The sequence below is a fragment of the Heptranchias perlo genome, chromosome 1 (genome assembly GCF_035084215.1).
Source record: "Heptranchias perlo isolate sHepPer1 chromosome 1, sHepPer1.hap1, whole genome shotgun sequence".
In the NCBI taxonomy this organism is placed as follows: Eukaryota; Metazoa; Chordata; class Chondrichthyes; order Hexanchiformes; family Hexanchidae; genus Heptranchias; species Heptranchias perlo.
In genome coordinates, this window is record NC_090325.1 from 179,717,534 (window position 1) to 179,743,554 (window position 26,021).

The 26,021-nt window shown below is 40.6% G+C and overlaps 1 protein-coding gene across 1 annotated transcript in view; it reads right to left on the reverse strand.

The window, feature by feature from the left end:
* The window catches only part of jade1 (jade family PHD finger 1), a 109,113-nt gene that overhangs the window by 20,454 nt on the left and 62,638 nt on the right, over positions 1 to 26,021 (reverse strand). The window contains exons 6-10 of the mRNA XM_067994318.1: positions 22,822 to 23,012; positions 13,660 to 13,871; positions 10,142 to 10,309; positions 7,368 to 7,484; positions 4,109 to 4,618 (exon numbers count right to left, since the gene is read on the reverse strand). Coding sequence (XP_067850419.1) covers positions 4,109 to 4,618; positions 7,368 to 7,484; positions 10,142 to 10,309; positions 13,660 to 13,871; positions 22,822 to 23,012 — 1,198 coding nt within the window. The remainder of the gene's footprint in view (positions 1 to 4,108; positions 4,619 to 7,367; positions 7,485 to 10,141; positions 10,310 to 13,659; positions 13,872 to 22,821; positions 23,013 to 26,021) is intronic.

Genomic DNA, 26,021 nt, shown 5'->3' on the forward strand with positions numbered 1-26,021 from the left:
GCTTGTGATTCTGTACGCAAGATAACAGAGGCGTTCACATACCATAAACCATAGCAAATGTGCACGTGAACATCATACAAACCCTGAGATTATGCTTTGGCCTCCAAACACACTCCTAATCACTTGTTATAAATATATACACACACACATATATATTATATATAAATATGTATATATAAATATAAATATATATACATAAATCTGTATATAAACAAATGTATAAACAAATATTTAATATAAATATTAAAATATATAAATAAATATACATGGAAATATATACACATAAAAGTGAATATAAATCTATATAAATATATATGTATAAGCATATATAAGTATATATAAATAAATATAAATATGTACACACATACACATAAATATACACACACACACACACACACACATATATATATATATATCTATATAAAAATATACATATATAAACATATACACACACATACACATACAGAGTAGTGCTAGCTTAAAATGTCATTGTGTCAAATTGGAGGGTTTAATTCAGCCGAAGTAAATTTGCTAGACCGTTAATATGGGGAAGTACAACATTGAGGACCTAAATCTCATACTTAAGTTGTGGTTATAGTTTTGTTAGCAGTCATAATTGTCACGAGTCCAATTTATTTCCCGTTAGCAAGTTGCTGATACAATTGTCTCATCTTTGTGTAATCTCTCTGTCCCAACCCCTCTCTAGTGATGACTATACTATTAGGATTGAGAGACTTACGAAATCGCGACACAGTGTCAAATTAACTCTAAAGCTTCAGAAGTCAATGGTTCTTCTTCCAACTTTCAGGTGGAAACTAGGAGACGTGAGGGAGACAACCCAGAGAGGGTGAAGAATGATGCGAATTGTATGAATCAAAATACTACTCAGGTGTTTGGATTATTGGATTGAACATTTAAGAAAGAAAGAACTTGCACTGATGCAGTGCCTTATTACATCCTCAGGACACCCCAAAGTGCTTCACAACTAAAGAACTACTTTTTGAGGAGCAGTCGCTGTTGTTATGTAGGCAAACACGGCAACCAACCTGCACACAAGATCCCACAAACAACAAATGACCAGTTAATATGGTGATTGAGGGAGAAATATCAGCAGAATTCTGAGAGCATTTCTAAACATGAATGTTACAGAGAAACAAAGCTTTTTGTGGTATTTCCCACGTTAAATAAAAGCTATAACCAGAACATTAACACTAATGAAGCTTTCTTCATCATGGAGAAGTTTTGCTCGAATTCTGCCGGCAGAATTCTAAGTGCTAGTTGCAGTTGTTCTTGTCAACGATTTCTTCACAAATATTACTAGCAAAAGAACACTTCATTTCTAATTGTGTGTCTGTTGACTCCTTGCTTAGGAATGGTTCCAAAGACAGCAGTCAATCTTCCAGTGCTTTGCCCAAGTGGCAATTATTCACGCATGATCCTAGCCAGTGATCATCACAGCCAAGCCAAACCCTGTCCCTCATTCATTATCTACACACATGTACTTCCAGCAGGGGTTACTGGATAGCACTCAGAAGCAGGAATCATGATTGTTTTTTCCCTCCTTTAATACAAGAGTGCTGCTGCTCCAGTTGAGCCAGCTAATTCAGCGCGGAACAGGAATCAAGCCGGAGACTATGCTGGGCTGTATGGTTCAGAGACAGACGCCTGGAATTTCAGCTGGGGTTCTTCGATGGGAGATTGGCAGAACCGCCCACCCCGGAGAAGCAGCGCATTTGGCCATTTCTCCAGAGATTCTACCAATCCCCCACCAAAGTTATAGCTGGAGATGAGGAGAACCCCACAGTTGTTCAGGGCCAGAGACGCAATAAATAGAGCCACGTGTGTCTATATTTGATGTCCATTTTAATTTAGGCCCTCTGGGTATATATCTAAAATACGACTACTTGTATGCCAATGCATCTCTTCACCTTCCAAAAAAAATTATGCCTATTAGAGAATTCTCATCAGAAAAACCTAGACAATTGGAAACTCAACCTTTTTTTTAATCTGCTAGGGAGATGAAGGGTGTGTTTATATTCAGATTAAAATACTCCTTTTGTGCTCAAAGATTTCATGTACTGTTTCAGCACAAAAACAGCACATTTTGCTATTCAAAGTTCCTATTTTTATTATGTAAGTTAACTAACTGCTTTTGCTCCAAGGAAGCATCATTTGCTAGTGAATCTCTTAGAAAACAGAAATTACATTAAATGAAATGTAATCAAAGCCAATTTTAATCAGATCACTGTACACTGTAACATGCTCCTTTTGTTAATCTAACTTGGCAAGTTAATAACCAAATCCTCTCAAAGTTATGGAGGAGGGAAAAGAACAAAAAGGGAGAGCTAGATTTTTCTCAAATTTAGTTTTCAAGGAAACAGAACACCTCAATGGTAAACAAGCAGCCTGATGAATTTAGAGCTCCTTGCTAAATTATGCGACATATAACTCTTGCGGCAAAAAAAATACCGGAAGATGCCATATTTGTGATTCCCATGCCATTTATCTTCATGAACGTCCCACACAAACCAGTAGGCACAAAAACATTTTTTCACTTCCTGAGCAGTATACATTTTCCAGTTTGCAACACATTTGGCCTGATTTCAAACTAAAACTTTATAACATCCAGAACATTCTGTGCGGCATGGCAACGCTGACTGTCACTGTCAAGAAGCAGTGACGGATGCAGCTTTGAATCCACTTTGCTTAGTTCCCAGTCTGAGCTAAGTCAAGCAGGAGGGCGCTGAGCAGAGGCTGCACTGACTCACAGTAAGGGGAAGAAGAATATGTCGGGGGAGAGCCACACTTGGGCACCTCCAGGCAGCCCGTTAATAGAGCACTGGCAGGTCCCATGCCCCGTCCTCCCTGCTCCAGACTTCAAACCAGGCAAAGAATAAGGGGTGAAAATACAAAAGCAGAACTTACCTGAACACCCGCACAAAAATAAAGAAAAAAGACCTGCACACGTCATTAGTTGACCCGTGGGATAACACCGATGACATAACTAATCTTGAAAGTTACGATCCTTCCACCATTAAGTTCTCCAACCCTTCTGCCATCCATGTAAACAAGAACTCTCGTGGAACATTTTGTCCCACGCATCCTCCTTCAGCAGGGACAGTAAACAGGCTGCAGACTCTTTCCCCCTCCCACGTCCACAAGGGCTCAGCTGATACAAGTTGTGCTTGCGGCACTAGTAAAGAGATGGTAAATAAGCTCAACACTTTCTCATCTGGAAGTTTCAGGAATTTCCTTTCCTGTTCAATAGGAATTACATCTATTTGGACAATTTGATAGAAACGAGTTAATGCTGGAAAGACATTCTGTTGTGGCAGAACATCACACTCAAGCAAGGCAAGATGACGACAAATCTTGCTACATATCTGACCACAGCACTTTGGCGGCCAATAGCAACACTCAAATCTGCGGTAACGGTTATCACTAGACAAAAAACTCCAGAACTCAAACGGGAATTCATGCTTTACATAAAAGATACTGCGACAAAAAAAAATTGGCTTCAGACTAAGGGCAACTGTTTTTGTATCACATCTTTATCTTGTCCTACAGTGAAATCTGCAAACTTAAAGTGGGGATGGAGGGTTCAAAGGTTTTCTGCTGGCTACAGTGGAACCTTCTCTCAGACAAGTGCAAAACAGTGCCTTATAACTTGAGGTCTGTAAACATTCTTCTACTGTGCTCGATTGCTTAATTAAGATGAATGTAGACAGTTCTTAGATGGGCCACTCGGTGAATTATTAACACCTTTGCATCAATTTGCGTCACCTTGAGTGAGAGGGGAAAATTAATCACCAAATGCCTCCTTTCCCACTGTGGGCAGGCTTGCTGTTGGGACAGCTGTACAGGATCACAGATGTAGAGGCCATGAAGACACGCACCCATCCAGGTGGGTGAGATTTAGCAATGGGAGAATTTCTTTTAAAGAGATGTTGACTAAAATCAAAATGTGTTTTATAAAGGTCAGCTAAGTAAAAACACTTAAAATTAAAAACATTCAGAATTACAACATTTCCCTACAAAAAAAAGGTGTAAATTTACAGCAAGGATGGTATTAAATTGCAGAATTGCAGCTCCAAGCAACAGAACTCACCCTCTCTAGGTCCTGCCGGAGGTGGGTGAAAAGCTGCAGCCGCCTGAACAACACATCTTGCTCCTGCTTTGCCAGATTGTCCTCCTCGTCCTTTTTGGGAGTGAAGAGAGGCTTGTTTAAATTGCTCTTCCTTTTGCCTTTCCAGTACTGGTAGATAAAATCCACAAGCTCCTCAGCCAATTTCAATTGCTGGGATACCTCGGAGACGCTGACAAAGTTATAAAATTCGTCCTCCAGTTGTTGGAGTTTTTGCTTGCGGAGGCTGATCCTTTGAGCCTCCTCCTGGCTCTGGTCCATGCTGCCCAGGGCACTTTCCACAATGGCAGGCTTTTCCTGCATCTCCGCAGTGGAATAGTTTTTATTTCCCTCATCCGGTTCCTTGCTGCTGTGCTTAGGGCAGTAGGATTTAAACTTCACTTCGTCATTTTCAGCCAGGATGGTCTTCATTTCCAAATTGCGATCAAACGCACAAGTCACATGAAAGGCTGTTCGGCAGTTTTTCACTGAACACTACAAGCATTTAAAAAAATAAAAGTCCAGTTATTATAGGAGAAGGTACATTTCAGCTGGTCACATAGGCAATACTACAACACTTGTTCTTCCTTTGTTTGCCTTTTACTCTTATTAGGGTATGCCCAGAATTTCCCCATAAGAACATGATCAAAACTTATTAGCTATTATTTGCTACCTTGAGGGTAAAAATAAAAGCCCACCTACTTTTAATAGGGAAAAATAATCCGTCGTTTCCTGTCCTCTGAAGCACTGTTAATGCTGCAAGCAGTCATTTTCAGTGTGATCAGTATGCAATTTAATTAGTAATGAAATTATGGAGCTGGATCAAACAGAAATCTTCAAAGGAGGCAGGACAAGTTGTTATGGCTGTTAAAATGGCATTCGGGATCCTTGGCTTTATAAATTGAGGCACAGACTGCAAAAGCAAGGAAGTTATGCTAAACTTTCATAAATCACTGGTTAGGTCTCAGCTGGAGTATTGTGTTCAATTCTGGGCACCACACTTTCTGAACGATATCAAGGCCTTGGAGAGGGCGCAGAGGAGATTTATCAGAATGGTTCCAGGGATGAGGGACTTCAGTTATGTGGAGAGACTAGAGAATTGGGATTGTTCTCCTTAGAGCAGAGAAGGTTGAGGGGAGATTTAATAGAGGTGTTCAAAATTATGAGGGGTTTTGATAGACTAAATAAGGAGAAATTGTTTCCACTGGTGGGTAGGTTGGCAATCGGAGGACACAGATTTAAGATAATTGGCAAAAGAACCAGAGGGGAGATGAGGAGAATTTTTTTTACACAGCGAGTTGTTATGATCTGGAATGCATTGCCTGAAAGGGTGGTGGATGCAGATTCAATAGTAACTTTCATAAGGGAACTGGATACATACTTGAAAAGGGAAAATTTGCAGGGCTATGGGGAAATAGCAGGGGAATGGAACTAATTGGATAGCTCTTTCAAATAGCCGTCACAGGCACAATGGGTCAAATGGCCTCCTTCTGTGCTGTATGATTCTTTGATTCTCTTTCCCCATACCTTTCATCCCACCAAAAACTAACAGGCTATGTCATTCACTTCCTCAAACTACTATCTATGTATGCTGAAACTGCTATATATGCTGGGAAATTTACTTTTAGCAGTCTGCCACCCCTTGTTTTTAACACTTAAATCCCCCCTCCACCATTTTTCACTTTAAAATGCCACTGTAATGGGAGGCGTAATATTAGCTAACATGGCAATCAGGTAAGATGTATTGGTAAAATTACTGGAATTCCCTTTTGATCATTTGTTGATAATTCTTCTACAACAGATGTGGTGTGCAGACGGGTGTTTTACCCCTCAACTAAAACACTGCCTAACTATCCCCCCCACCAAGCGTGTTTCTTTTGTCGTCCACAAGCATTTGTTACTTTCTTTATTTTTGAAGCACATTTTGTCCTTCAGCCCTTTCCCCCTCCCCAAATTCTGACCCTCCCCTCACGTGATGTTCATACATCTGCACTCCTGTAAGGATTGTTCGATTATGATAACAAGCGGGTACTGTCTGATTTACCCCTCTCTAGCTAATATATCTAATCTAAATCAAAGCACTTGTCGCACTTTTAAGTTAATAATCCTTTTATCTGGGAGCATTTGGACAGTAAAATATTTGAAGAGCCAAGCTTTCAACAACAACATAAAAATTCTTATAACCAACCTAAAAGGAAAGCGCCTAGAAGCCAACTTAGTCCTAGAAACAACAGAGGCCCATATTCAGCCCCCAACTACTGGAGTAGCAAACCAGGCCTGTATAAAAAATGGCCGCTGGGTCAACCTTTGGCCACTAGCTGTTTTGAATTGCTGGATTGTTAATCAAGATGATTTTGTGTACACAGCTGTAGTGCCAATACAAGTCGTAAATCACAAGAAGTATTTTCTATTCAGGGCAAAAGACCAAATAAGATTGTGACTTAAAATGTGACTGAACGTTAATAATGAACTCCAATCAATAGTGCACTGTACTGAGGAATGGATGATAGCAGTTTGATTAAAAGGCCTTGATCTGTGTTCGTTCCTTCTGACCTGTCTATTGAATCTCTATCCCTTACTATGATACAGATGTATTGAATTAGACATGTACACAACTATTTGGATGTCTGTACTTGGCTCACTGGATGCTGACAGTAACACTAACACTCCATGAAAAAGTATTTGTTCTGTGCTCCCTCAACAGCTCTGTGCTGTGGTACTGAGCCATACAGCCTAGAAAGTTCCCAGGTTCAATCCCCATTATGCACAGAATTAGCCGATCTCATCTAGAGCAGCAGCGTGGTATGGGTGCTACAACTTGCTTCAGTACTCTGGACTAGTGAGAGGTAAAAAAAACATGAGGCAAGATTTCCTCTCCTAATCGCTGTCCAATGCTACACTTATGTGGATGTCAGGTGAGGACAAGATTGGGTTTGGCTACGATGGCTTTTTAAATTAGTTTATCTGAAGAGAATTTATCTCAAGTAATTGGATTTAATAAAGTCTATAAAACACTTATTCTGGATTTTAGTCAACCACTCCTTTATTTTCTTGCCGATTAATTCAGCCAGATAGCTAACACACACAGCTTAATTATTTCTGCTTATCTCAGGCCTCAATGCAAAATAGCTTTTTCCTCATTTAATGAGATTTTACCTCTTATTAATTCAAACACAGAAGTTATCTGATGTGACACAGTTACTTGAAAACTACTGTAAAATAATTGTGTGATTTTGTTCCAAACCTGAATGCAGGCTCCAGTCTTCTCAGTACATAGGCTGCACACTAATGCCCATCTGCTGGCAGGGACATGCGAGACCTTTGTCATGGGCTCCATTTTTTCTGGGCAGCCTATGCTAACCTAAATAAGCAAGCAAAAACTTCGTAAACTAAACCATAATGATTTTGTTTTTAAATGTCACAGGGAAGGATCACTACAAGTGCAATTCAGTGAATACACAGGCACAGGAAACATTGGCTGTATCTCAACATCAACATTGCTTCATTGGGCAGCAAAACAAAGGGAGCATTTTATTTTAAGCGTTCCAAATCTGAGCCAAATCTCCAGAAGATAAAATTTTTTTAAAAGTCCATCCTGGCTTCAGCTTGAGACTATAATTCTGAATATAGCCCAATTGAAATTACACATGGACTAAACGTACCACCAAATTCAGGGCAGCCAAAGAACAAGGCTACCACCATTCTTCTGGTTAGTGGTTTTAAAGGCAAGTACTTGCTTCTACTCAGGCTTGTCTTTTCACCATAAAGAAGCATTTTGCAAACACTGGAGTGTTGGCACATGTACAGATTTTTACTTTAGAAAAAGAAACTCTCTTTATATTTAAAAGCAGCAACAGAGCAAGTGCTAAAAAAAGAGGCAGGGAGGCTACCTGGCACTAGCCATATTTTTTGCACCCTCCCTGAAATGGCTGGAGGTGGTACCTTAAAATGCTCAGACATGCATTTTGTCTCTAAGTATTAAAGAGGTTTAAGTTGCCATAGTGCTAACAGGCTGTGAGAAGAACTCAAAAAGTAGTGCAGCAAGCATGGGGTGTGGAGGAGAAACAGGGCCAGTTTTCAATCTCAGTCAAACCGTCCAGATACTGGTAGGAGGATGGGTGCTTTGAAAGAGAGAAACTGGACAGTGAGTTAACCCAGGCCACTTTTGAATGCTTCAATTGGTTACCCAGTAGCACCAGGACAGACACGGAGCATATACTGCCTGCGTTCTCTTGCCTAGGGATTGGTGCATAGCGCAAACACAAAAGTAGATAAAATAGCTTTAGACCGAACAAAATTACTCCTGCACATACTGAAGATACTACATGTGAGGCATCTTAACTGTTTACATTGGTCATGGACACTGTTGCAAATACTTCCTCCTCACCAGAAAGCATTGACAGAGTATTTGTCGCACTGAGAGTGCACTAATGTGCAGTACGTAGGCACTGCAGATAATTCACTGAATATCTGTGGATTCAAGTTCCTGCAGGGATTGATATTCCAAGTTCACCTACCCCTAAAATCACAAATGGTCTCAATAGCTTCTGTCGAACAATCTAATTCGACCATGCCCTACTAATAAAATTACCTTATAACAACTTGATCCTATATAGTCACATGGTTTACTGTATAAGCCACAGATGTTTGCATTACAAGGTGTGGTGAACTTAGGGGCCCATTTACCACATGCGACAGAACAGAGGACTGCTAGATTTGAGAGAACATTTTTGGCATATCCTTTTTCTTACTTTTCTCTCCTCTCCCTCTTCAGAGTCTCTCTATCTAAATCTTACCTTACAGGTTAGATTAGAGACACACTCCCAGGCCCTAGCAATGATGCTCTATAGCCAGGCACAAAGAAGTGGACAAGGGTACTGGGTAACTGGCCTTCCCTTTGTGGCTTATTCTCAAAGCCTGGCATCCATTTCTCTTTCCCTCACTAACTTTTCCAAAATGTGGAGATGCCAGTGATGGACTGGGGTTGACAATTGTAAACAATTTTACAACACCAAGTTATAGTCCAACAAATTTATTTTAAATTTCACAAGCTTTCGGAGGCTTCCTCCTTCCTCAGGTGAATGTTGTGGAAATGAAATCTTCGAATCCTACGCATTTATAAATCACAGAACAATGCCTGGTGATTACTGCCCGTTGCCAAGGCAATCACAGTGAGCAGACAGAGAGGTGTCACCTACAAGGCCACCGAATATACAAACCCCCCAAAAAAGAGAGATAGGCAGAGACATAGAGACATCCGGAAGGAAGACAGCAAATGACCCGTTATATTAAAAACAGATAACATTTGTTCGATAACAGATAACATTTCCAAAAAGCTGGGTTAAATCTGTAATTCACTAAAAGTGGAATTTCAAACCAATCTGCAGTCTTTATGATATTGCATGTTGGTTGCTCCAGTGGACGATTCCATGCCACTAGGATTTAGCTTTATTGAACACTTTCATGAACATCTAGGTCATCTGAGGAAATTCTAGGCCAAGACATGTATGGATTCCCTTTACTCAGAAGAAGTACGTTATATTTATTGGTTTATAATGGTACAAAGAAACAGGACTAATCCACTTCTTATAAGGCTGTCACAGTGATTGGTGTTTCTGAAACAACTAACCATGAAAGGTCATTTACTTTTGATTAAAATCGAAGTTTAAAATGCCTTTTCTTGTATTATTTTATTAGTGCTACAAGTCAAATGGAACTTTTAACAGTGGACGTGCTAACATCCAACACATTTTAACATAGAACCCCAGAAGTCTTCATATATTAAAAACTTCCACGCACTCAATTCCTTTTAAAATTCCTCATCATTGCAAAAGTGGTCATCTTGTTTTTATCTCAAAACCATAACTTTAAATGTGTTCATTTTTAATTGCTTTATCATCAGAACACAAACACGTGGTATTTTTCTTTTTTAAAAAAAAGAGACTGCCTACTATAGAATCCAACAAGGACAACTATAAATTCAATAAAACTACCCAATGAAAGTGCTTAGTGCCTTACCTCGGGGATCCACAAAGCACAACTAACATGAACCCATTTTGTCCCGCTGCGGGTAGGCTTCATAGCGCCACCTTTCTTGGGGCAAAGCAAACATTTGGGCTGGACACCAAGTGCACAGGTCCGACACAACCAGCTGCCTTCCGGAACCTTCAGAATTCCATAACAAGCCTGTAATAAATACATAAAGATGTACTGAATATACACAGGAAATGACAAGTTCTGTCAGAATTTCAGACCTCTTATTTAAAATTATGACTCCCTTCAGAGAAGATCAGATATATATTGCGTGGAAGTTAGAAGTTAGCACATTTATTAAACATTTCTCTACGTGTAGTTCATCGGGAGACATCTGTCAATTGCTCTGATTGCAAACGACTTGCATTTATAAGCCTATAACATGGTTCCGAATTCATTTATGCAACTTTTATATTGAATCACAGAAGAGTGCATCTAATTCCCCCTTGGTTGAATGCTGCTTTGTGTTAGAAGATCAAATCCCAGTCCTGATCACCATCTACTAACCCTCATTTGATCTCGCTCAACAATCTATTTTGAGAGCATCAAATAAAATGAACACATTCTTCTTCAGCTCTGAAAATAGCTCCTCTAATTCTGTTTCATACAACAGAAGTGCACACATATATATATATATAGACTCACAACAAACATTCTAAATCATACCGCTGTCAGTAAAATAGCATGAGCAAATGTGAGCAGTAATGTTTTTGTGACACAGCAATAAATAATCATTACTGGTGTCTAATTACTGCTAAAGGTTACACAGAGTGACTCTCGTGTGGAGCTGCCTCATTCTAGAATAACTAGTGTCTTTAAGGTAAACAGCCCAACATAAACTGGGATTGCCCAAGTCGGAAAGACTACAATGCAGGACTGCTTCCTGGCTCAGTGAGCCCAAAATAGACAGCTCTGTTCTACACTTGGTTCCAGTGAGTGGGCCAAACAGGCAGGGAATAGACGTAGCTAAACTATTAGGTGATTGTAACCACAGCACAGTAATTTTCAATTTGATTTGGGAATTGGCACAATTTTGGGAAATTGGTTTGGTAACCAAACCCTAGTAGACAACTTCAGGTGGGCAAACTACAGGGATACAAGGACAAAACTTTGTAACAGGCAAGGGAAGAGCACTGTTCAAAAATTAATCTTTTGGGGATAAATAGACATTCTTCAAAAACATTACAAGTGACATGCAGGTTACAAGTGACATGCAGGACAAATGGATACACAAGAGCAGCAAAGGCGGATCAAATAAAAATGTTCTGAAATGGATCAACTGGACAGTTAACAAAAATAACAAAGCTTGTAGGGAAGAGGAAGAAGCTAACCATTAGGTCAACAGCAACATTATGTAGAAGGAGATCAAAAATGGATTAGGGATGCCAAGAGAAAAGTGGAAAGAGACCCAACAGATGCAAAATATATCGGTTAATTCTGCAGGCCCACGCTCCCAGCTGGGAGCTACAGTCACAGAGAGTGCTGGTTGGAGATAAGGCTCCAATACTCTATAGCCTTGATTCTCTGACCCACTCTCCTTGCTGGGATCATGGAATTACCCCTATAACGGCAAAACATTCTTCCAATATATAACAAAAGTTCCAAACGGAGTTGAACATGATGAACAGGAGATGGGTAACATGCTAAATGACTAGACCTTGGGAGTTTTTTTTTCCCAGGAATATACTAATATCAACACCAAACTCATGCTGCTGTATGTACTCCAAGATACTGATGTTAGTGAAATGGAGGTTCTAGCTAGGCTGAAGAGGCTGCAAACCAATAAATCACTTGGAACTTATGAACTATATTCCAAAGTACTGTGAATGACAAAGGAGATTTGTAATGCACTAACAATCATTTTGAAGGGAGTCAATAAAATACCCACTGTCCTTCAAAGGACCAAGAATTTGATTGGCTTGACTTTAAAGCCTGTTGTGGCATCAGCCCAAATAACTTGTCTGCACCCCTCTTGCTGTAGGTACAATTTTAAACACATTTGCACTTCAGAAGTGCCACAATCACCCTTCCACAAAAAACTCATTCTCAACCTATCCATCCTCTCCTACCTCCATGCCCATCTCTCCCAAAATTCAATTCAAATCCCTCCAGGACAGCTACCACCTTTGTCACAGTGCTTAAAGTCACAAATGACATTTTCTGTGACTGTGACCATATTTTATCCCTCCTCATCCACTTCGACCTCTCCACAGCATTCAACATGGTTGAGAATACCATCCTCCTCCAACAGCAAATCTCCGTCGTCCAGCTCCACTGACTGTCCCTGAATGACTCCATTCCTAACTATCTGAAGACAACCAGAGTATTTCCAGCATTGGAATCTCTTGCCTCCCCTGTACCATCGCCTCCAGGGTTCCTAAGAATCTATTTGTTGGCCCTCTCCTCTTCCTTAAATAGATACTGCTCCTCAGTGACATCATCTGCAGGTACAGCAAGGTAAAGGAGGGTACCGTTTACATGTAAACTGACGGTACCCTCCTTTACTTCTCCACCACCTCTCTGTGCTCTCAGGCCATCTGTTTCACATCAAGTCTTGAATGAGTCACTACTCCCTCCAGCTAAGCATCGGGGAAGACCAAAGCTGTTGCCCTCGGCGATAAATCTGCTCCCTTGCCACTGATTCCAACCCCTTCCCCAACCATTCCCCTAGACTGAACTCGACATTCCGTATTCCTGGCACTCTGTTCAACTAAATCCACATCCTATCCATTACCAAGATTGCTTACTTCCACCTCCGCAACATCACCCGCCTCCACCACACCTCAGCCCCTTCACGCCTTTGTTGCCTGCAGATTCAACTACTCAAGCACTGTCCCGACTGGCCTTCCATTTTCTACCCTCAATAAACTCCAACTTGTCCAAAACTCCGCTGCATATTTCCTGTTCTGCACTGCCCATCACCCATGTCCTCGCTGACCTATACTGGCTCTCCATCCTCCAACATATCACTTTCAAAATTTTTGACCTCATCTATAAAGCCCTCCATGTCCTTGCCCCATCACATCTTGCCATTTGCGACAGTCTTGTATCTCCTCCAAAAGGCTCCGTTCCTCTGAGTCCAGCCATCTGTGCAGGGCCCCGCCACTGATGGCAGATTGTTCAGCCACTTCAGTTCTAATCTTGGAACTACCTATCTAAGCCTCTCTGCCTTTAAAAGCCTGCTCAAAACTCAGCATTTGGTTCCCTCACCTCGCTCTTTCTTCCGGCTTGACATCTGCTTTCCTTGTACCGATCTGTAAAGCACCTTAGGATGTTTTCTTATCTTAAAGGCGCTGTACACGTGCACGTTACTGTTATTATTGTAACACAAAACTGCAGTTAAGAAAACGCTAGCTTTGTACATAGAGCAATTCCTTTTATGTTTGGCTTGATAAAAGGAGCACAATGCTCAACTGTTATTTGTCATAGGTTCATCTTCCATCTGAATGAATGGACTCATTCAGTAAAATAGATGAAACATGTATGAATGCAAGCAATCTTACCTGATGAACGCAGATGTTGCACTTGTCACAGAAAACCATCTCATTGCCATCCTCGCCATCTGGAGATTGACACACGTCACACACCACGTCTTCATCGTATTCAATTCCTAGACCTTCTTCTGTCTCAATAGCATGGTTCATGTTGTCATAACATCTACGCTCCAGTTCTTCCATGACCCTCTCCATGGTGAACTCATCAAGTTCAGTCATCCCTGACAATTTTAACCAAAACATTTTGCATTAATATTGTATCCCCAGTCTCCAGTTTATATAATTTGATATTTTCCAACTACTTCCAGCTCAACAAAGGCCAGATCTTTTGTTCCCAAAACAGCTGACCAATAGGAGGCTGCTCACTGCTTCATATGGAAAGCTTTCTCTGGCAATGCATCAAGCTCACTTCAACTGGGTCAGCAAACAAGTGATGGATTTTTGTTTGAAACGCTATTCATAGCCATGAGAAAACAGTACAATCTTAGTACATTCGCAACCCCTCGGATAATGAAGCAGTCCGTGCTTCTAAGAGTCCCACACAGAATGATTCTGGGACGTTTAGCCTACTCGTTACTGCGTGTTGGTCAACAGCACAAAATGCATACAATTGAGCACCAACGTTAAATTGGCTGTAAGGATGGCTGCCGTGTGAATGGAAACATTCACAATGACGCAGTAGGTCTTATGAGGTTGACATACGCTCGGATATATTCTCCTCTGTTCGATAAAGTCAGTCCGAGTATAAAGTAGGCACTGACTTTTTCCATTACATGAGCAGAGAAAAATATACCCGTTGTTAGATAAGGGTATTAAGGGATAAGAAACCAAGGTGGGTAAATGGAGTTGAGATACAGATCAGCCATGATCTAATTGAATGACAGAACAGGCCCAAGGGGCTGAATGGCCTACTTCTGTTCCTACGTTCTTATGTTTAAGTGTAAAGGGAGCTTTTATCTGCATTTGTTCTGTGCTATAGCTAATCTGGGAGTGCTTAATGTTTACCCTGGGTGTCAGAAGTGGAGAACTGATTAAATTTTTCAGCACTGACAACCATCATCTTGAGTACAAAAACTATAATAAAATCAAGGCAAAAAAAAAATGCCTTGTGCTTGAACTAAAACGTTGTTTCTTGACGTGCTTAAAAACTGAAGACTTGGAAAAACTGCAATTGTTAAAATCAATGACCAATTACAGAGCACAGATTGGGTTGTGAACAGTCAACTTACCAGCCACCTCAGCGGAGCCTAAAGTCGCACCAATCAACAGACCTGATGTTATATGATTCTAAAAATGAAGCCCAATACTAGATCTGGTTTATTATATATAATATAGTAGTCCTATGTTGTTACAAATCTGTTCCATGTGTACAAATAATCAGAAGGGGACGAGAACAAAAAGAAATCTCGATGGAAAATACATTTATAAGTTGTATTACTTTAAACTTCAAAACTTATCTTTGGATGTTAATTCTGGCCAGCTCAATAACAGTTTCCAGACTTCTTGAAACCTAAAGCATTTTTCCAAATTCAGATAAGACAGTATACCAAGGCCCCATCTGCCTGTTCCAGTGGTTCAGGTGCTAAAAGGTCCTGTGAGATTATTTAAAGATGAATAAGTGTCCTGGCCGATATTCCTCCCTCAACCAACACCAACAAAAATAGATTAACTGGTTATTCACCTCACGATTGTATGTGGGACCTTGCTGTGTGCAAAAGCATGCCATATTTATCCACAAAACAGCAGCGACTGCACTTTGAAGTAACCCATTGTACACATGAAGCGTTTTGGGATGCAATAATGTACTAAATAAAGGCAAGTTCGTTCTTTTTTTTCTTTCTAGAGGTCCAGGGCAGACTATTTCACTATTGAAATAGCAAGTTGGAATGTTAACTTATTAAACTGTGCTTAATATTACCAAATTTACTTTCAAGATTAATTACTGAAAATGACCTGGTACAAATATACCATATGTAACTCACGGCTACAGTACATAGTGTCATTTTGCTCTGCCTTGGCTGAATTTTCCAGCATGGACTCATCACTGACTAATGTATCTGCACCTTTAACGGCTTTCCTTCTGATCAGAGGCAGGGAAAGTAAGGGCAGATGAAGTGTCCTCACAGCCTGTTGAGATGTGAATCATCATTTTACTATAATAAATCTATTATTTAATAACTTATGGTGTTTGAATTAAAATAATAACTCTGCTAAGGGTCTAGACAGAGTAGATAGAGAGAAACTGTTCCCATTGGCTGAAGGGTCAAGGACCAGAGGACATAGATTTAAGGTGATTGGCAAAAGAACCAAAGGTGACATGAGGAAAAATGTTTTTACATAACGAGTGGTTAGGATCTGGAATGCACTGCCCAAGGGGGTGGTGGAGGCAGATTCAATCATGACCTTTAAAAGGGAACTGGATAAGTACTTGAAAGGAAAAAATTTGCAGGATTACGGAGAAAGGGCGGGGGAGTGGGACTATCTGGATTGCTCTTGCATAGAGCCAGCATGGATTCGATGGGCCGAATGGCCTCCTTCCGTGCTGTAACCTTTCTATGATTCTAACTTTGTAGGAACATAGGATTTGTTAGTCAAAGAAAGGCCAAGGTCCATTTAGTTCGCCTCCCACCATCCTGATAGTCGCATAATACAAAAACAATGGAATCGTTGAATAATCATGGCAATCAATCTCTATTAATTTGTCTACAACAGACTTAGACATGAGGTGAGGAAAACCTGCTAATGCTGAAGAGCTTTGGAGCCATAAGTCCAAAGTCAACTGTTCCTCCCAAGCACACACTTACCACATGTTATGTCTCAAATTACTAATAACTTTGAATGAAAATATAAATTAAATTATAAAATACTGGATTTTTGATTCCATAAAATTGCACACCAAATGGAACTTTAGAAGTAAAGGTGAACTAGGTGCGAGCAGGAAGTCAGTATCTCCTATCAGGAGACCAGGTACCGTTCGTTAATTTAAAAATTTTTTATATTAGTGAGATACTTAAAGTAACAACATTTTAAACACAGGGTCATATTCACATTGTAGAAACTCAAGGCTATAGCCATTAGGAGTCTCATTTTGGTCTTTCTTTCAATCTATTATTAAATAACCTGTAATCATTTCATAACTGGTGCACCACAGAATAAACAATTAGACAAACATTTAAATACTTCAACTGTCCTGCTGAGGTGTTTGTAGACACCAGTAGAAGAGTAATTAGGAAAAATGAAACCAATCTTTATAGCTTTTGTTTATATATTTTAAGAAATCTTTCAATGTTTATGGCGATTCAGACTTTCGTAGTTTCAAGATTTAATGTTCTAAAACAAGGTTTACCATCAACTGGACACAGTGTAAAACTATAAGTTCACATTTCAGTTGTGAGTCCCCAATTTGCACTGGAGTATCTTAACTCCATCTTCCACTAGGCAACTATCTTTGGAAATTTTCACAACAAATGTCTATAAAGAGCCTCACAAATAAACCATCTATAGACAAGTTGCACATGACTTGTGTCTCAGAAGGCTACATAGCTCGTAAGAAATAATCCAGAGCCTGCTACATTCTGATGTTGCACTGGTCTGCAATACAGTTGTTCAAAACTAAAGCTGTCACCACTAGAACAGTAATGCATTAAGGTAACAGATTGTTCTGCCACAGATATGAACAATTGGTTATGAACTCTGGAGGATAGTGTAGACGTTGCAATTAATAAAGGGGGAAAAGCACCCATGAACTGGGTCAGTTGGACTACTTTTCGGTGACAAATGCCAAGATGCTTGCAATGACCTGTACTTTTTTTCTAAATTTAAATCTCCCTTTCCCTCTTCGTGAGTCTACTCACACCAGTCTTGAACTCCATACTGAGAGGAACAACAGGGCATCCTACAGAGATGTTTCTCTGACTTCCTCCCAAATTTCCCTTCTTGCAGGGGAGCATCTGGCATCCACTTAGCATCTCCAGAGCAGGGACTAACAGATCAATGTGAAGAAGGTCACATACAAGTTAGAAAGAAAGAACTTGCATTTATATAGCGCCTTTCATGACCTCAGATGTCCCAAAGCACTTCACAGCCAATTAAGTACTTTTGAAGTGTAGTCACAGTTTTAATGTGGACAAGTGTGGCAAACAATTGGTGCACAGCAATGAGATAAATGACCAGATAATCTCTGTTTTTGTGGTGCTGGTTGAGAGATAAATGTTGGCCAGGACACTGGAAGAACTCCCCTGCTTCAAATAGTGCCTTCGATCTTTTACATCCACTCGAGATGGCAGACATGGCCTTGATTTAACTTCTCATTCGAAAGACAGCACCTACAAAAGGTCAGCACTCCATCAGTAGTGCACTGAATTAGCTAGGAAGAGAACAGTGCTGGATTGTTCGACTCTCAACCAGGAAGCCAGAGTTTACCTCCTAACCTCAAGTGAGATTTACATTTATGTTTCTACTCGTGTGGGACCTTGGGAAAATATTTATTTTGGGGGACGGGGAATGAAGAAAAGAGGGAGGCAAAGAAAGGTGCAAGCTACTGTCCACAATCGTTCAGTGCAAGCACAGAGATGTGTGAGTGGTCATCAACTCTGGAGGATAGCATGGAAGTTACAATAGTAAAGGGGCAAAAGCATTTATTCTCTAAATACTGCTGTGCAGCATAGCTTTGGAGCAATTAAAATGTCCCTTAAATTTCAAACAGAACATTTGTTTTTATAAAAGTAACATAAGCTCACATTTGTTACACAGTTAATTTTCCTTCTGCACAGCACAATTTACTGTACAAAGTCACATTTCTGCCAAGTCTAAACTGTGCCAGCCCAAACAGCTGAGAAACTCCCACACTTATCCAGGAAACATCCACCATGCCAGTTTGGAACAAAGGACTATAAGCTTTCTGCATTTTTAACCAGCCTAGTTGGTGGAAAATGTATTATATACAGAACCGTAATTCACTGTTCACTATCTTGTTATAACCAGAGGAAAGTAGCTGTGAATTCTGGACATGCATATGGTAAAATTTACACTATTGGGGTAATTTTCTGACTTTGCACTCCCAGTGGAGTCTCACCTGCTGGGAATGTAGATCAGAAAATCAAGGACACGTTGCGCGTGATTTTCCAACCACATAAATTGAAGGTCGGAAAATCCTTGTGGCCCAAATTCCCACTATGTGCTCCTGGTGGGCAAGGCTCCCTGCTGGAACGCAACATTGGAAAATTATCCCTTCTACACAATGTATAATCATGTGACCTGCTGCAAAAACAGCCTTTTAACATCACAGAATCCGCCATGTTATGCCGCACCCCCCTCCAGATTAAATATTACTATCAGCTGTAATTCATCCCACTCTACGTCACATCAGTTCAACATTATTACTGTGCTCAGCCCATAAGGATGAGACTTCAACATGAACAAATACAAGACTGAAAGGCTCACTGGATTATAACACCGTCTCCTTTTTTCTGTGTTTCTTTGCCTCAAAAAAAAACTCCTCTTAGTTTAAGTTAGGTTAGTTTTCCCCCTCCACTCTCACTCCGTCCCCACTTGGTGATTGAGAACGACATGGAAGAATTCTGGGGTACAAACCCACGCTCTCTCATTCCGCAATGTGCAGTACGGGTGCACAATCCCACTGAACTACGTAGCTACGAGAAGAATACCAGCTTTTCACCTGGTTTGAATTTAGCCATGCTATCTGGAACAACAGTCTCCTTTAAGAGTCCTAAGTGAAACTAATTTAAATCTTGCTGCCAATCAGCACACATTTAGACCACAAAATTGTTCATAATGTGGCACTAATTGGAAAATCTCTGAATTTTGTAAGAATTACTGGCATGGATTCTACATTTCATTGCATAGCAGCAGTGATCATTGAACACAAGACAAATAATCAGTCAATTTGTACTTAGTGGTATTTGGTTGAGAGAGGAATATTGGTCAGGACACCACATCTCAGAGGGAGTAAATGCAATAGTGGCACAGGATCTTTAACATCAACCTGAACAGACAAGACTCGTCTGAAGGACATCACCTCCAATAGCATGATACTCCCTCAGTATTGCCCTGGAGTATTAGCCCAGATACTGAACTCAAATCTTTGGTGTGGGCCTTGAACGCACTGCTTCTAACCCAGAGGCAACAATGGTACCAACAGAGCCAAAATGACAATTAGGAGCCAATAATGCAGTGGCCGGTGTCCATTGCATTGAAGGGCATCAATGCCATACAATCAGATATGGAGGCCGGAGGGCCATCATGTAACCAATACATTCTACGTCTCCCAATGTGACAGGCCAAATCATAGCACACTGGGAGCCTAAGCACAACATTTATTCTAATTAGGGGCCTTCTAACATGACTGGAGCAACTCAACAGCACTCCAGATTCACAGTGCCCAGGTGCCCAAATTAAAAATTAAAAAATTTGATCGAGTGTAGTCCTCTCCTTCTAGGGCCTTCCTTTCTTATTTGTCCTGCTTTTTTAAGCCTTTAACAGCCAAATACCTGCAAGGAGACTTATGTCTCTACCATATTTGGGACCAAAAAATGCTGGAACATCCTAACTAACAAGCATCCCTTCACTAGCTACTGGCATCTGGCATTCCAGCCTCCGTTATGTTCCCAGCACATCATCAGCTGGAAGCATCCAAAAACATTTAAAAGAGCTTTTATTTTAGTCGTTCTCAGGATATGGGTGATGCTGGGAAAGCTGTATTTATTGCCCATGCCCTGAGAAAGTATTGTTAGGCCTGCTTTTTGTACAGATTGGTTTTGCTTACAACTGAGTGGCTTGCTAGGCCACTTCAGAGGGCATTAAAGATTAGATTTTCCTAACCCTCGTTCCAGGTGTAAAGGCCAGGAAAAAGAAGCAAAGACTGATTGCAGCTATGTTAATAAGATGGGAGGGGCAATTCCTGACCTTCTGTTTCATTTTTCTGGGACATTGTGAAACATGGCCCTTGAGCCTGCCCCAGACCTCCGTCGATTGGAGAGTTATAGGGGTCCTAGGGCAGGCCAATTTGATTTTCTCCATCCCCCCACACACCCCCACCCCAGGATGTTTTCAGACAATGGGGCCATCAGAACTTGAAGGACCAACATGCACCTCCAGACCTAAGAGGTCTGTAATTGCATTTAAGTTTCCCACTCTTTCTGCCAGGAAAATCTACCACGTAATGTGGGACTGGAGTCTGGTTTCAAACGGCATTTGATAAAGTGCCACATAATAGACTTGTCAGTAAAATTGAAGCCCATGGAATAAAAGGGGTGGTGCAGCATGGATACAAAATTGGCTGAGTGACAGGGAACAGAGAGTAGTGGTGAACGGTTGTTTCTCGGACTGGGGGAAGTGGTATTCCCCAGGGGTCGGTACGAGGATCACTGCTTTTTTTGATATATATTAATAACTTGGACTTGGGTGTACAGGGCACAATTTCAGAATTAGCAGATGACACAAAACTTGGAAGTGTAGTAAACAGTGAGAAGGATAGTAATAGACTTCAAGAGGACATAGACAGGCTGGTGGAATGAGCAGATGAAATTTAACTCAGAAGTGCGAAGTGATATATTTTGGCAGGAAGAATGAGAAGAGGCAATATAAACTAAATGGTACAATTCTAAAGGGGGTACAGGAACAGAGAGACCTGGGAGTATATGTGCACAAATATTTGACGGTGGTAGGACAGGTTGAGAAAGCAGTTAGAAAAGCATACGGGATCCTGGGCTTTATAAGTAGAGTCATAGAGTACAAAAGCAAGGAAGTTATGTTGAACCTTTATAAAACAACTGGAGTATTGTGTCCAATTCTGGGCACCGCACTTTAGGAAGAATGGTTCCAGGGATGAGGGACTTCAGTTACGTGGATAGAATGGAGAAGCTGGGGTTGTTCTCCTTAGAGCAGAGAAGGTTGAGAGGAAATTTGATAGAAATGTTCAAAATCATTAAGGGTTTAGATAAAGCAAATAAAAAGAAATGGTTCCCACTGGCGGAAGGGTTGAGAACAGAGGTCAAGGATATAGATTTAAGGTGATTAGCAAAAGAACCAAAGGCAACATGAGGAAAAACTTTTTTACGCAGCAAAATGGAATGTGCTGCCTGAAAGGGCGGTGGAAGCCAATTCAATCATGACTTTCAAAAAGGAACTGGATAAATTCTTGAAGGGAAAAAATTTTCATGGCTATGGGGAAAGAGCAGGGGAATAGGACTAACTGGATTGCTCTTGCAAAGAGACAGCACAGTCTTGATAGGCTGAATGGCCTCTATGGAGTCATTTTAAGACCAGATTGAGTAGTGTTAACAGGCTTCCTGCCCTGTAGGATTATACTGAACAACAATCTAGCAATTTTCATGGACATTTTCTAATGCCAACCCACAAATCACCACATTTACTGAACTTAATTTCACAACTTACCATGGTAAGATTTAAATTCACGTTTTTTAGGTTTGTAGACCACTACCATAACTTCTACACGATCATTCTCGTTCCTGACCACTCATTACGATGCAAGGTCAGCTCATTTTTGAGGGACGGGGCCACATTGTCGACAGCTACTGCCGACTCAATCGTTACATCTGCAAGTCATAGTCAAATGCACTTAAACTGCATTTTCCCAATAGTTCGCACTATTGATAGTTTGTCAGTGATTTTAACAGCGGGGAAAAAAAGTTAACTCACTTAAACCTCAGGTGGCAGCCTTGGCTCAGTGGTTCAAGCCCCACTCCAGAGACTTGAGCACGTAATCCAAGCTAACACTCCAGTACAGTAGTGAGGGAGCGCTGTACTCTCGGAGGTGCCGTCTTTCAGATGCAACACTGAACCAAGACCCCATCTGCCTTCTCAGATGGACGTAAAAGATCCCATGGCACTGTTCAAAAAGAGAGCAGGAGAGTTCTCCTGGTGTCCTGGCCAACATTTATCCCTCAACCAACAGCACTTGTAAAAACAGATTATTTGGTCATTTATCTCAGTGTTGTTTGGAGGACCTTGCTGCCGTGATTGCATACATTACAATAGTAACTAAATTTCAAAAATATATAATTGGCTGTGAAGCTATATAAATGCAAGTTAATTCATTTGGTTTGTTTAATAATTGCCAATAAAAGAAGCTCTTAAAATTTGCTATGAGAGTGACAGCCTACATTTACACTCAGTATGGTAAAAACATACCCATTCCTTTGAATTCTTCGTTCAGCAGATCTAGCCATGCTACATCCATATCATCTAGATCATAGCGACACACACTGTCCGCAAGTGTACGAATGTCCACGTAACCAAGTTCTGGCGGCTCAGAGCCAGAGGAGTGAATATACTTTCTTGGTCTGGCAAATATCACAGCTTTATCCTTTTCATCAGTAATTCTGTAAACACAAAGAAAAAAATGTCAATTTATGCACAGTTTGCTCCAGATCTTGATTGGAGTCCCCCTGTATTTCTCCTCAACATAGCAAATTAAATCACCCAACAAAAGCACTGGAAGAATCATGTTTTAAAAATATTCTGTGAACTATTAATTAATTAGCTGCTGTTCACTTATTTCCAAACACTTTATAAGTTTAGAAAGTATGCTCTTTGGTGGCGCAGTAACATACGTACTATTTAAGTTTCTCGAAATGCTCGGCAGCCATTTCGAAAATCAGGAAATAAAGAAGGAAATCAAGATAGAAGGAAGAAAATCAGGAGAGAAGGAAGAAAATCAGGAGAGAAGGAAGAAAATCAGGAGAGAAGTAAGGAAATCAGGAGAGAAGGAAGAAAATCAGGAGAGAAGGAAGAAAATCAGGAGAGAAGTAAGGAAATCAGGGGAGAAGTAAGGAAATCAGGGGAGAAGTAAGGAAATCAGGGGAGAAGTAAGGAAATCAGGGGAGAAGTAAGGAAATCAGGGGAGAAGTAAGGAAATCAGGAGAGAAGTAAGGAAATCAGGGGAGAGAGAGAGAGAGATAGCCAATTAAGTACTTCTGAAGTGCAGTCACTGTTGTAATGTAGGAAACACAGCAGCCATTATGTGTATAGCAAGGTCCCAAAAAGAGCAATTAGATGATGATCAGCAATGAGGTAATCTGTTTTATTGATGTTGGTTGAGGGATAAATTTTGGCCAGGACCCGGGGAGAATTCCCCTGCTCTTCTTCGATATGGTGCCATGGGATCTTTTACATCCACCTGAGGGGGCAGATGGAGCCTCGGCTTAAAGTTTCATCCAAAAGACGGCACCTCTGACAGTGCAGTACTCCCTCAGTACTGCACTGAAGTGATTATGTGCTCAAGCATCTGGAGTAAAGACAGATTAAAATCTTCTGAAAAGGACAAAAATTAGAAATACTTCTAAAATTATTGAAGGAATTTATAAAAGTAAAAGATGGTAAAGCTGCAATCAGATATGAAAAGAAAATCCAAAAAGCAATTAACTGTTAGCATGACATTTGTGCTGGGAAAGATTTGGAGCCTATTATAAAGTAAACAATTCAAGAGAGCGCAACAATATATCCAGGGAAATATTGCCATCAGTGACAGTAAGGGTTTCAAACCAAGGCTGGTTTATGAACGTCAGGTGACATTAAGCAAGTTCACTGCAATTCCTTGAAGAGATAATAAAGTTACTGGATACAGGTAATATAATGTCACACATCTCAACTTTCAAAAAGCATTTGGGAAGGATCAATACAGGAGCCGTATGGATAAAGTGAAAACTAACAGGATCAAAGAAGAGGTTATAAAGTTGAAAGATTAATTTGTTGGAAACAGGAGGTGGATACCAACAGTGCCACTTGGGTAGTTGAGACAAGCAAAGGTCCCTGAGGTTTGTTCTGTTTCATATTATTTACTAAAGCAGCCTTTATATTGGTTTAGTGCCAATTAGTGTCACTGGCATCCGTGTTTCACGCAGCCAGCAGCAAGCCTGAAGTACAACTGGTAAACAAGAACACGAATCTCCCTGGGGTCTGGTAGTAGTAAATCTGGCAAGATTTCTTTGGGATGCTGCCGGTTGCACGTTGGCAGCTTATCATACAAAAAACAATACAAAGGCAGTTTAATTCACTCAACGAGGATATTAATAGACTGATTCACCCCTTGTTTGCGTTGTGGTTCAGAGAATTGAGAGGCATTAACTCGTGCCAGTGAAACTGCAGTACTGTTTCGCCAATTGCAGGCGAAAGAAAAGCATGGACACAAGCCCACCAGACACAATGGTGTCATCCTCAACCTTAACGGTTTCACATCATTCTTAATTAAATCAGACTTCTCTTTCGGCCAGTTTAAAAATATCTCCTCACCTTTAAGATCAGTACATACACCAATTTTTAAAGAAAGACTTGCATTTATATAGCGCCTTTCTTGACCTCAGGACATCCCAAAGCGTTTGACAGCCAATGGAGCACTTTTTTTTGAAGTATAGTCACTGTTGTAATGTAGGAAACGCGGCAGCCAATTTGCGCACAGGAAGGTTCCACAAACAGCAAAGTGATAGTGAACAGATAATCTGTTTTAGTGATGTTGGTTGAGGGAAAAATATTAGCCAGGACACTGAGAAGAACTCCCCTGGTCTTCTTTGAATTGGTGCCATGGGATCTTTTACGCCCACTTGAGGGGGCAGACAGGGCCTTGGTTTAATGTCTCATCCGAAAGATGGCACCTCCAACATTGCAGCACTCCCTCAGTACTGCACTGGAGTGTCAGCCTGGATTATGCGCTCAAGTCTGGAGTGGGACTTGAACCCACAACGTTCTGATTCAGAGGAGAGCGCACTACTTTTAATGCAAATGTGGGTAAATAGGGTGCTCAGAATAGAGGGATGATATTCAAAGTAATCTTCAGAGACTTAGTAACTGGACAGAGGATTGACAAATGGCACTTAATACAGAGAAATGCACACTTGTTCCAAATTATTGTTTTTTTTGATTTACGTCTAATTCTATCCTCTTTCCTTCCAATACTCTGCAACCTAGATGATGTCCAGTCGTTGACCTAGGTTTCTCAACAATAAAAAAACTTAGTAAATAGACTTGAATGGGACTGTTGACCAAATTTTGCACAACAGCGATTTCCCGGGAAAGTGGAATATTACAGCATATAAGTAGTTCTACAGAATGCAAGTCCAATATGGCGATGCCGGCATGCTATGAAAACACTGCCGAGTATTGTATCTAGCTTTCCGTGTAAAATATAGAAGTATTGGAAAGAAATGAAAGGGGAGATGATATCACACTTATACAGACCTTGATCTTAGTTGAGTTATAGGACAAGGTGCCAGTAGCAACTTTCCCAACAGATCAGAGAATTTTTTAGTTTAATTGTTTTTTAAAGAAGTAAATCGAGTTACTGTAGCTCTTTTTTGCACATGCAAATGCTTGCTCATCCCCACCCCCAGAACAGA